We start from the raw sequence: 11365 nt of genomic DNA, 5'->3' as shown, positions 1-11365 counted from the left end.
CCACTTGGTCGTCCAGAAAAGTTGTCAAAAACATAGAGATAGAGGAGAAAGATTGGATGAAGGAGAGATAACGTACCTGAATCTCAGTTGTTTGTCAGATTCAACGATTGATATGAAGATTTGTAAATTTTTAAAAAAATGTGGGTGTTTGTATAAGAGAATAAATGTGTGTGTGTATATATATATATATATAATTTTAATAATTTGAACGTTGAGAAGAGAGGGAAGAAAAGAAAACAAACACTCAAATAGGATGTTTGTGGCATATACATGAGAAAAATAAATAAATAAAAACAATCATGAAAATATTGTAACCATGTGTCCGAGACTCCGAATACTCCAAAATCTAATTTACACATACATGTTTATATAAAAAAATATATATATATTTGCATATAATTGTCTCTGTCATAAAATCATAGAAACATTTTATTTAAAAAAAAAGTGAGTGGATAAGGAATCTTTATAAGAGAGAGAAAAATAAACGATTGCCAGTAACCAAACACCGCTTCCATGGCCACCGTACTTTCTCAATCCTCCCTCCTCTCCTCCTCCGTCACCACCAAAATTCCACCGTCCCCACCACCGCCCCCGCCTCAACTCAAAATCAACCACCACAAACCCCTCATCAATACCCTAACTGCTGCCCTCGCCGCGGCCACCCTCCTCTCCGCCACCCCCTCCCATTGCCTTGCTGAATCCTCCTACCACATTTACTACGGCACCGCTGCCAGCGCAGCCAATTACGGTGGTTACGGTGGAAATTCGGATCCCAAGTCCTCTGCCGAATACGTCTACGACGTTCCCGACGGTTGGAAAGAGCGATTGGTCTCCAAGGTTGAGAAGGGTACGAACGGCACCGACAGCGAATTCTACAATCCTAAAAAGAGAACAGAGAAGGAGTACCTGACATTCCTCGCCGGATTCCGACAATTAGCTCCGAAAGACGTGATACTGAACAACCTTGCTCTATCAGACGTGGATTTACAGGACCTAATCGCCGGTGCAGAGAGCTTGGAGTCCAAGGAGACCAAGGACGCGACAGGGCAGTTGTATTATGTGTACGAAATCGACGGGGTCGGCAAGCACAGCTTGATTAAGGTGACTTGTGCAAAGAACAAGCTCTACGCCCATTTCGTTAATGCGCCGGTACCGGATTGGAGCCGCGACGAGGAGACCTTGAGGCACATTCATGATTCATTCAAGACTGTTGGGTCCTTCTGATTTTGTGTGACAATGTAGATGCTTTGAGGCAGAGTTCATGTAATCATTAAAATTGAAGAAGATTTGGGCTTTTTCACTTTACTTTTTTCCCATTGGCAATTTTGTCATTCTTGGGTTCTTTCAATCTGCTTTGATGAACAAACAATTTGCAGTTACATCAATACTTTTGCAGCTTATTTCTCATTCTGCTCTGCAACAACTCTGTTTTCCAAAACAAACACTTTGCTTTGTTGTTTGTTATGCTTCTGAAGTTGCATTACACAATGTGATGGTGTATTTGGACTATAGGCTAGTATAGAGTGAAGCCATCATCATAGGAGACATGCCATCCTCGTCGACAGGGAGGCGCGCTTTCACCGTATTCAGCACAGCAGCTCCATCTTTTCTTCCAATTCGCGCTGCCGGTGTTTGGTCTGTTATTCTTCTCGTTCCATTTGTACACAATTACTCCAGAGCGATCACTCCACTCCCCATCAATCCCTTGGTGTGGTGGTGCCAGCGCAAATAATCCTCTCTCTCCTACACCAATTGTATAACCTTCAGAATCATACGTAAAGAAAACACAAAGATCGCTATATGTCATGTATGAACGCATCAAATATGTGGAGCCCGGATATGGGTGTTCAAAAGGGGATTATAATCATTAATTCTCTCAATTTAACAGTTTTTATAAATAGACGCAGAAGGAATTACATACATACAACAGAATTTTTTGCTGGAAAATGTGAGATTCATCAACATACCAGTGGTGTGGCCATGGAAGGAGCAGGCAGTTGGGGAATTCTCTTTGTCAAGGTAAAGAGTATTGCACCTCAAGCATCTCTTCTTCGTTTGGATTTGTGATATCTTTGTGCCTCTCTCGTCGATTGTTGCTGATATCCTGATTTTCATCTCACTTGATGCTGGGTCTTTGATTAAAAGGCTGGCAGAAGGAAAATTGCAGACCACACGCACAGCCATGTTGATTTTCTTACTTTCTAGGTTCTTCCGGGTCATGTAGTGCTGCTCGTATGGGGGCTGGCTATTATTAGCCAAGGTGTTGGTTGTCGAGGTTTTGTGGCCCAGCCCATTTGCACAATCGTTTGGAAAAAAAAAAAAATTTAAAAATGAAAATTCGTACGATATAATAAAAAAAATTGGAGATGCGGGGGATCGAACCCCGTGCCTCTCGCATGCAAAGCGAGCGCTCTACCATTTGAGCTACATTCCCTCGTCGATCTTGAAGGCCTCGTTACATATATAACTCAAAAATATATTACCAACTCAAGCCACCACTTACATTAGTTACATATATGAATTTTTTTGATAAAGAAATTGGTAAGAATTTTATTATTACAAACAAGTTAAAGAAATTGGTAAGAATTTTATTATTACAAACAAGTTAAAGAAATTGGTAAGAATTTTATTATTACAAACAAGTTAATACAATCCACAACAACAAGAGAAGTGACACAAGAAATCTCTCAAAATTTCGTAGCAAAAATATGAACAACTTTTTTATACTCACGTGATACATGATTAAAAGTCACATGACCCAAAAAAAATAAACATTTTTAACTGTATCATGATATATTGAACTCGAAAAAAGAAAGAGCAACCTTCTATTTGTGCATTTGGATCAATTAATGTTGTCTATGTGTCAAAACATGAACTAGATATACTATAAATCATAGTAGAAACTAATAAAATTGGAGTACCATAAGACCCCGTTTGGATAAGCATTTTTAGTAGCATTTATGCTACTTGTTAGTATAAATGCTACTGCCTTACCAAACGAGTTTTTTTGACAACTAATCCTCGAGATTTTTACTTAGCATTTTATGCTACTTTTGACATGTTACTTGTATGAAGCATTTTAGTAGCATTTTATCGTCAAAAGTCAATATTGTCCCCATTAATTTTTTTTATTCCATTTATACCCTCAGTTCATGTGCTATTATAAATTAATCAATAAATAAATAAATTTATTGATATTATAAAATATTTATCATTTAATATATGCTACTCAGTAAAAATGTTACCAACAAAAATTTAACCAAACACCACACAACATTAGAGTAGCATTTCTGCTACTAAAATTCTCCAACAATTCTGCTACCACCATTTCTACTAACATATCTGCTATTTTGAAAATGTCTTACCAAATTAGGGCTAAGTATGAGTATGATATTATCATTTTGATAGCACATAATTATTTATGTGAAAAAAATAATAATTTTATTTCTCGACAAATAAAAAAAAATTAGAGGCCGCGAGGCCGCGACTCAGTGTCCCTCACTCCATTGCAATAAAACCCTAGGAGCAGTACCCAAATGAGGCTCGAAGTGAGGATTCCATTTTTCCAAAATTGTAATGTATCCACTTCGCGAGAGATACAGACTTTTCTGATTCGCTGGGCGTCTCTCATCTGTATCTCTTCAATCAATTCAATTGCCGAGGTTTCTTGGTTTTCAATTCTTCAACGGAAAAGGGGGAAGTTTCAATCTTGAGTCGCCATGTCTAAGAGGTGATGATCTTCTAGGAAATCTCTCGATCTTTGTGTTGTTTGGTTTCAATCTTTCGATTTTGCTGAAGTCACAAAAAAGCTGTTGAATTTCTTGAATGATGCGTTTGGAAGGGAAGTCTTTATTTGAGGTGGTGCTTGCCGGGCTACGATTTTTTGTTGTGCGGGCGGTCGTTTATTTGCCGAGAAACAGTAGAAAAGGGAATTGAATTTGCTTTAACCTTGAATTTATTTTCCAGGCAAAGTTAAGGAAGAATAAAAAAATGGGAAGTTTAAAGTAAATAACACGTTAAATAGATGAACGTCCAATTAGGCAAAGAGGCAGAGATGTAGTCGTAGCTGTTTGAGGTGGTTCTTAAGCGCAACTACTAGTGCAGCCATGATTTTTGACACATATGCATATTTAGGACCTTATCATCATGCCGATATGCTGATTTTGTTTGTTTGTTTACTCACCTTTCTTGTTGGATTTTCCCTGTTTTGCCAAGGGTTCTTCTTTTCTTCCCGGGCCTTTAGGCAAGGAAGTTTTGTGAGTCAAAGCTATTGCTGAAATTATTGATATGATTTATCAACTAAATTAGTAATCTTTCTGTCACACAATAGGGTTCAAAGTGGTGATAATGTCTATCATACTTTTTGTTGGTTTGTGGTGAACTGGTGTATATATAAATCAGCAAAGTCTGATGGGTAATGTTATGAAAGCACTAGGATGTACATGTTGATAACTAAATCTGTTGTTGTGATTCGTGTTTCATTAGACGGTTTCTGTCACCAACTGTTGAATTTCTAATTTGTTTCCATTAGTCTGGTCTGCAAAATGGAATGTTGGATTGAACTTTAAAGTATTACACATCTGCAAGACAACTCTGATCAAGTAATATTATTATGTCTTTTGATAAGACTTGATATTTAGAGGATGTAGTTCTTTTGGTTTGGGTGTATTCTCAGGTTAGACCTTTGAAGTTATGGTAATTATGTTTTTCCTCTTTTATTCCAGGGTCCTTTGCAAGTTCTTTGCCAATGGAGCATGTCTGAAAGGGGATAATTGTGAGTTTTCTCATGATTGGAAGGCTCCACCAAATAATGTATGCCTTTACCTCTGCCTGTTTTTGGTTGTCAATCCATCATCATCTACCGACGGTGAAATTTAGTTTCTCAACTTCTCTGTTTTATTTTTATTATTTTTTTGGCTTTTCATTACAGATTTGCACCTACTATCAGAAAGGAATGTGTGCCTATGGTAGTCGATGCAGATATGAACATGTTAAAGCTTCTCGGTCGGAGTCAGCAGCATCATCTTCGTCAGAAAATCCTCGCCCATCTCTAATCTCAAATTTCAATCCTGATTTTCTTCCTCCAAAAACTGCATCAAGTGAGGTAACTACACTTCCAAGTGCTCCTGCGGTGACTAAAGCTTTTGCTCCCAGCACTAAACCAGCTTGGGATTCAGATCCTACTCAGCACACTATTTTGGACAATGGTGATGTTCTGGAACCCAGGAGTGTAAATCCAGTTGATCATCCTCTCTGTTCATTTGCCGCAGCTGGTAACTGTCCTCGTGGCGATACGTGTCCGCATATTCATGGGGACTTATGTCTCACCTGTGGAAAGCATTGTTTGCACCCTTTTCGACCTGAAGAAAGAGAGCAGCATAAGAGAACATGTGAGAAAAAACAGAAACACCTATTGGCACTAAAACATAGTCAAGAAATTGAGTGCAGTGTGTGTCTGGAGCGTGTACTCTCAAAGCCCACAGTAGCTGAAAGAAAGTTTGGGGTACTATCAGAATGTGATCATCCATTCTGTATATCATGCATCAGGAATTGGCGTAGTACCTCTCCTAGCTCTGGAGTGGATGTTAATTCTGCACTGAGGACATGCCCAATATGCCGTAAGCTGTCATACTTTGTCATTCCCAGTGTCATTTGGTACTCAACGCAAGAAGAGAAACAGGAAATTGTTGATAGCTACAAGGAAAAACTCAGGTAAAACTCCATTTACTTATTGGTCAATCAATTTAATACAAAATATTTTGGATTTGGAAAATATTTTTTATGTCTCTACTTAATATATTGCAGCTCGATTGATTGCAAACACTTCAACTTTGGGAACGGGAATTGCCCATTTGGGACTAGTTGTTTCTACAAGGTAAATGATTGCTGCTGTGAATTTCATAGCTATGGCATGAATCTTATAGGCCTTACAACTTGCTTTTCTTTTTCTTTTTTATGTGGTGATTCTGAACTTATGTTACTTAAGAGGTTGAATTTTTCCGAACTAAAAAGTAAAAACTTGTTTATCCTTTCTTATTCTGGCCGTTGTCATTGCTCCTCATTTTGTTTTTGCTGTTCTATGTTTATTACATGCTAATTGCAATTTGATTTGTTGGACATGCATCTCAAGTCCTTAAGTGCCCTCTCTCCAAAGTTTATCGGGAACAGTAAGTGAATGTATTGGTTTGATCGATCCCTCTAATCCTATGTTATGTTCAATGAGGTAACCCAATTCCCTCATCTAAAGATTTGGGCCTTTCCACAAATTCTAAAGTGGGTTATTGTCCTCCAAGAAGCAATACTTTGGCCCACTTGTCTGTTTGTCTGAGTAGCTGCCATAGTTCTGTAAAGCTATGACTGTGCGTGTATTTTTTTATACACTTTAAGTTTTTTTTACAACTGATGTATTGTAGATACATCGACCGATGTAGTTTAGGACCTATAGATAACATCACTTCCAAGGAGGTATCATTCTCAAGTGATACTATTGCTCATTTATATGGTCATATGAGCAGATGCCTCATAGCAAATTAATACCTTAAGCATTTCTCAACCTGTCCACCTTTTTGTTTATTCCCCATTTTTGTCCATCCCCAGCTACTAATGGAAATATTTGGAGTTGGGGAGGAGTAGTGAGAGAAATTGAAGGATATTGCCACTTCCGACTTATCATAGACAGACAACAACCTGCAAGGTGTTTATCTGAGTCTTGTCATAGCTTGAAATTTTGTAATGGTAAAGGCATAAATACATTTGAGTTGAACCAAGATTCGGGGAAGAGCTGAGGACTGGAAGGTGTTATTAGTAGTGAGCTTAGTTTGATCCAGTGATATAGGCTGATTATGTTCATTTCTTTTTGAAACAAGGGAAAACTCTTTGCAAATAAACCCCATACCCTTGAAGTGGCACCTGACACGCAAGCATCAGTAAAATCACTGGTATTTTTCCCGTGTTATAAAACTCAAACAAGTGTTTCTCAGTTGGAAGTGTTTAGCCGGGCCCCAAACTCATCTGCACGTCAAAGGGGCAATGACTATTGATGCATTTCCTGATCTGGCTTGCCAGACTCTAGGAGGTCAAAAGTGGATCTTTGAATATTAGTCATGCTAATTGTCTGTCGGTTTCTTGAATTTTGCAATGTTCCTGATGTAGATGACATAGTAGCTTCCAGCAAATACTGTGTACGAGTTATATCCTTCTTATGTCGTTTACTTTCATCATGGAGAGCGTTAGTTTTATGACTTCTTTAATGGTACAATCTTGTGTTGTGTTCCAGCATACGGTCAAGCCAGGCTCGTATATGTGGAAGTATCACAGATCACCTCGTTCTAGTCCACGCAGATCCAATATTGTCGATATGGATGAGTTATTTGATGTGTTTGAGCGTATGATGGATGTTGAATACCTTTGTTATGCCGAAGATTTTTATAATGAAGATTTTTATGATGGAGAGATAACACCTATGGAGATGGCATTATTACTAATGCATCTGGAGTTGGATTCTGATGGCTCCGCTAGCAATGAGGAGGACGTATCTTAAGTTTAGATTGTCTCCTTGTAACCACTGTACTTTTTTTGTTGGATATTCGGTTTCCTGCAAAGTTGTCTTTTTGACTACTTTCAACATACTGCTCGTGGGAAAGGATACTGGTTGTAGTCTGGCGATGTATTTTGTTTATGTGGGATACTTTTAATTTCAATTAAGGATTGCATTATCGCTTCTGCGATGATAGGACTTAGGAGCAATAGTGTGGTTTATTTTGCCAAGTTATTCTTCTGGTGTGATTGACTGTTTACCTGCCTCGAATGCGTAAGCTAGTTAGTTGACTTGCTATCTTGATGATTCCTTTCTCAAACTGCTTTTTGTTCATGGTGATCTGGGTTATAATTCGTGCTGGTGTTATGATTTTTCATATTTCCTTTATTTGAAGTTCCATCTTTGGTGGTTGTTCACCGATATAGGTTCCAGTTTTACTTTGTTCACTTATTATCACGAGGTAGTTGTTGGGCAGAAAGTCCTATCAAGGCTAGTAATCTGTTTTCAGTTTTTTTTTTTTTAAATTTCTTTTCTTTTTAGTGTTATGGAATAGGGTGGATGGTTTGTGGTAGTTGTTTAGTTTCAAGTGAAACTATAATGTTTCTGGGATTATTTTCTCATTTGATGATAAGTGGTTGGAAAGGAGTTGGGTTGGAAAGGGTTGGGGTTGGGAGAGGTTGGGAAGAGTTTAATTTAGGATTTGAAACCCTTGTTTGGGAGAAAGGTGAGTTGGGAGTTGTTCAATGTGTTTTTAGGTGTTAAACACTTCCCAATTCCTCATTTTGAGGGGTTTGCAAAAAGGATGTTTGGTGCTGTTATAAGATGTTCGTAACAGTGTCCAATACTCCCATGTAGTTGCCAAAAAGATGCTGGTATCCAACCCCTCCCGAGTCCTGACACTATGCCACCGAACTCCCCTACCCCTCCAACTAACCAAGGCCTTAGGAGTTTTGGATCTCAATTATTTTCATCTTTAATTCCTTATCTATCACACCATCTTTGTTTGTGGTTGCTTACTCCTTGTGAGCACTGAGCATAATATCATAACTTTACATGTTCTATATTTTTTGATTTTCTATTTTGCAGCATGCGTTTCGAGATGGCCGTTTGGAGGAAGTAGTTCTGCGTCATCTTGGGGCAGAAGATGGACTCACTGTGATAGCTAAAGATATTAGGTATAAATTTTTTGATGTGACAGTGGATGCTGTGGAAGGATTTTAGGCCTCTTTATTTTAGGTTTTGGATTAGAATTTAAAATCTGATTTAAACGGTTCATAATTAGCAAAAGATTTCGTTACTTATACATGTCTCCACAATGTCTCGCACAATTTCTTTAGTTGCTTATATGAGCTAATGATTGCGACTGTTGAGGCATGCTGGATGATTAAAGTATAATTTCTTTGGTATAAAGGTTATTTCTCCTCTCTCGTATCTCCCATTTCCAGCTAATTCTTATCTTCTCTCTCGGAATCTCTTTTTTGTCAGAGTTTTTTTTTGTCCTATGCCAAAAGGGTTTCTTGTGTTTTACGTCTTGGAGCATCATTTAAAAGAATTTACCATTTAGATTTTTGTAACACACTGTTCTGAATCTTCTGAACTATATTTTGGGTGTTTTCAGGCTGTCAGACTTCCTGGGTGACCTAACTATAAGGTGAAAGCTACTGCTCCTATAGTTTGAGTGTAAGTCCTTTAAAATGACTATTTTTCCTGCTCAATTAGTATTTTGTCTGTGTGCATATCCTTTCTGCTTTGGGAACAATGCTTTATTGTAACTGTGGAATTTCAAGCAAACTCAATTATTTTATGGCCTTTGCTGGTAATTCAAGTTACAGTGCTTTGACGCTTTCTTGTTAGGCTCCTTCCTTTCAGCTGCCTAACGATGTTCAGAGAATCACAGATGTGATCATCGAAAATGAAGTGTCATTGGCAACATATTATTGTAGTTACACATTGTGGGCCTCCGAAAAAAAATATTAGTTTAGTGTTCTCAGTCTTTCATAGAGGATCTTGTATGAAACTTTTATCTGGTTGTACTCCTTGGTGTCATGGTTGTTCCTTTTGCTTTGTGTCATAGCCTCATAGGTATGGTAGTCCCCTTGGCTCCTTTAACCAACCAGTTTAATGCTTGAACCTTGGTTGTGAAATTTATACTGATATGCACCTGATTAGTAGTAAAATGATTATACATATTTTAATTCTTTCTTTAAAAATACAGGATGCCTACTAGTATCAATATATTTTCAACGTCATTGTGAGAGTTCTTCAAATTGCTAGTTTCACACAACAGTTTTTTATCTGGTAGGTGACCTTTTATCCTATTCTTTTGAGCACTTCCTCGTGATTGTTAACTTTGAATTGAGCCTTGTGCTTGTAGAAGTGATGAAACACTTGGGGAAGTTGGAACAGTCTGCTCTGTATATGTGTGTGGTGTTACTGCTTGCCTTGAGTTGTTGCTAATTTTATTAGTATGACATGCTAGTTGCTATGCTAAAAGACTTCTTTGTGATTACATCGTGGCTATTGAAATTTACTTGCTGTTCATTGAATTTGGTGTGGTCACCTCATAATGATTGCATGATAAAAAAGGGAAAAGAAAAAATCTCATGCAGACTTTGGCAGTCTGCTGTGTTTTGCGGTTAATCTTTTAGGTTCAAGAAAGCTGGAATCAGATGGTAGAATGGCCCTGTGTGATGCAAAAATACTTAGTTTACTTGTGATCATATCCTCCAAAAGTAACTCCTCATGGGTGTATTCTTCTAGAATTGGATATCTGCGAGGTGTTAAGCTGATGACATGAGATCTTCTCATGACGTTTGCTGGATATAACCGTACTGTAGAAAGAAGGTTTTCATTAGAATCCTTTTTTAATCGATTGGTTAGTTGTTGAGTGTAAAGTAAGAGAACAATACAATGTATTAGATAAAAAAGAGAAATGAGTGCAAAGATTGGAATAATCTTATTCGTGATGTGCACTGCAATGTTTTATTGTATTAGGTCTAAACTGTCTTTCTTGAAATGTCAATTGCCAGGATGGATTTAGAATATGGAAAGACAACAGGTAAAACCTGGGAAAGAAAGGGAAAAGGCTAATAGTTATTAGAAGTCTTGACACTACTTAGGCAAGCCCTGGTGCAGTGGTGCATCTTTGCTCCGAAGTTTAGAAACAGTTACCATTGCATTAGTCTCTAGACATGTAGTGGTGGGAGACTTGTGTATGGTATTGTCTTGCATTTTTTTTTTCAATCTTTGTTATTGAAAATGACCTTGTTTTTCTTTTTGATAAGACGATGTAGAGTCTTACATTAGGTTCTCTCTTCTCCGAAAGTGAAGAATCAGATGATTTGTTCTTTATTATATATGCTGATATTTTCTTTGAACTCTTTATTCATGTTTCACAGGATTTCTTGCTGGATTTGTGACGGAATTGTGGAATGATACTGGCCTATTGGGTGATCAAATATACTGGTTATAGTAACTGAAATAAATATTTACGGAAAGCGTTGAAAGGAGTTTATAATTTTAGGGTTGTCATAAATCATGAGCTTCCCAGGACAATGAAATGTAAATAATGATATGTTGGCATAGCTGTGGAATCCGTCTCCTGTGTGCTTGCTAATGCTATGATTGAACTACATGATCATGGTATAGAGTATCACTTCCAAGGAAATGTTTTGGTTTTGGTTTTTGGACCTGTGATGATCAATCTTGCGTCTCTGGATTCTATTTTGGCATAGATGAAGAAAAATGGTGAAATTTTTATTTTAAGGAATTGACTATTGATTTCTTATCATAATTACAGGGCTGTTTGATTCAATATATTTTTGTTTT

At 37.5% G+C, this 11365-nt stretch overlaps 3 protein-coding genes and 1 non-coding gene across 7 annotated transcripts; 2 read left to right on the top strand and 2 right to left on the bottom strand.

The window, feature by feature from the left end:
* Positions 1-389: 389 nt before the first annotated feature.
* Positions 390-1305, top strand: LOC120015430 (thylakoid lumenal 19 kDa protein, chloroplastic-like). The gene has a single exon (XM_038867857.1). It carries the CDS (start codon positions 514-516, stop codon positions 1222-1224), a length of 711 nt encoding a protein of 236 aa, XP_038723785.1. The 5' UTR covers positions 390-513; the 3' UTR covers positions 1225-1305.
* LOC120015431 lies at positions 1264-2206 on the bottom strand. Its single transcript, XM_038867858.1, has 2 exons — positions 1968-2206; positions 1264-1743 (listed from the first exon to the last, which is right to left on the bottom strand). Exons 1-2 carry the CDS (start codon positions 2182-2184, stop codon positions 1514-1516), a joined length of 447 nt encoding a protein of 148 aa, XP_038723786.1. The 5' UTR covers positions 2185-2206; the 3' UTR covers positions 1264-1513.
* A 155-nt stretch (positions 2207-2361) lies between these two features.
* Positions 2362-2434, bottom strand: TRNAA-UGC. Its single transcript has one exon. It is a non-coding gene; the product is annotated as a tRNA-Ala (tRNA).
* Positions 2435-3492: 1058 nt separating this feature from the next.
* LOC120015069 (putative RING-type E3 ubiquitin transferase C3H69) lies at positions 3493-11353 on the top strand. Of its 4 annotated transcripts, none has more exons than XR_005471665.1 (8): positions 3495-3730; positions 4725-4812; positions 4931-5712; positions 5806-5875; positions 8624-8712; positions 9156-9217; positions 9753-9835; positions 10936-11353. XR_005471665.1 is itself a non-coding variant. In XM_038867281.1 (7 exons), exons 1-6 carry the CDS (start codon positions 3720-3722, stop codon positions 9190-9192), a joined length of 1077 nt encoding a protein of 358 aa, XP_038723209.1. In that variant the 5' UTR covers positions 3495-3719; the 3' UTR covers positions 9193-9217; positions 10936-11353. The 4 variants fall into 4 exon arrangements, 2 of the variants coding, with proteins under 2 accessions (XP_038723208.1, XP_038723209.1); XR_005471666.1 differs by lacking the exon at positions 10936-11353 and adding an exon at positions 10567-10900; XM_038867281.1 differs by lacking the exon at positions 9753-9835.
* Positions 11354-11365: the final 12 nt, after the last annotated feature.

This window comes from Tripterygium wilfordii, chromosome 14 (genome assembly GCF_013401445.1).
Source record: "Tripterygium wilfordii isolate XIE 37 chromosome 14, ASM1340144v1, whole genome shotgun sequence".
In the NCBI taxonomy this organism is placed as follows: Eukaryota; Viridiplantae; Streptophyta; class Magnoliopsida; order Celastrales; family Celastraceae; genus Tripterygium; species Tripterygium wilfordii.
Note: the sequence above shows the minus strand (reverse complement) of the source record. Positions and strands in the feature narration are given on the sequence as shown.

Coding starts and splice junctions, on each gene's coding strand:
- LOC120015430 (XM_038867857.1), top strand. CDS start 514: ATGGCCACCGTACTTTCTCAATCCTCCCTCCTCTCCTCCTCCGTCACC.
- LOC120015431 (XM_038867858.1), bottom strand. CDS start 2,184: ATGGCTGTGCGTGTGGTCTGCAATTTTCCTTCTGCCAGCCTTTTAATC. Junction 1,744..1,967: donor CTTCCATGGCCACACCACTG/GTATGTTGATGA, acceptor CAATTGGTGTAG/GAGAGAGAGGATTATTTGCG.
- LOC120015069 (XM_038867280.1), top strand. Junction 4,813..4,930: donor GGAAGGCTCCACCAAATAAT/GTATGCCTTTAC, acceptor TTTTCATTACAG/ATTTGCACCTACTATCAGAA. Junction 5,713..5,805: donor AGCTACAAGGAAAAACTCAG/GTAAAACTCCAT, acceptor AATATATTGCAG/CTCGATTGATTGCAAACACT.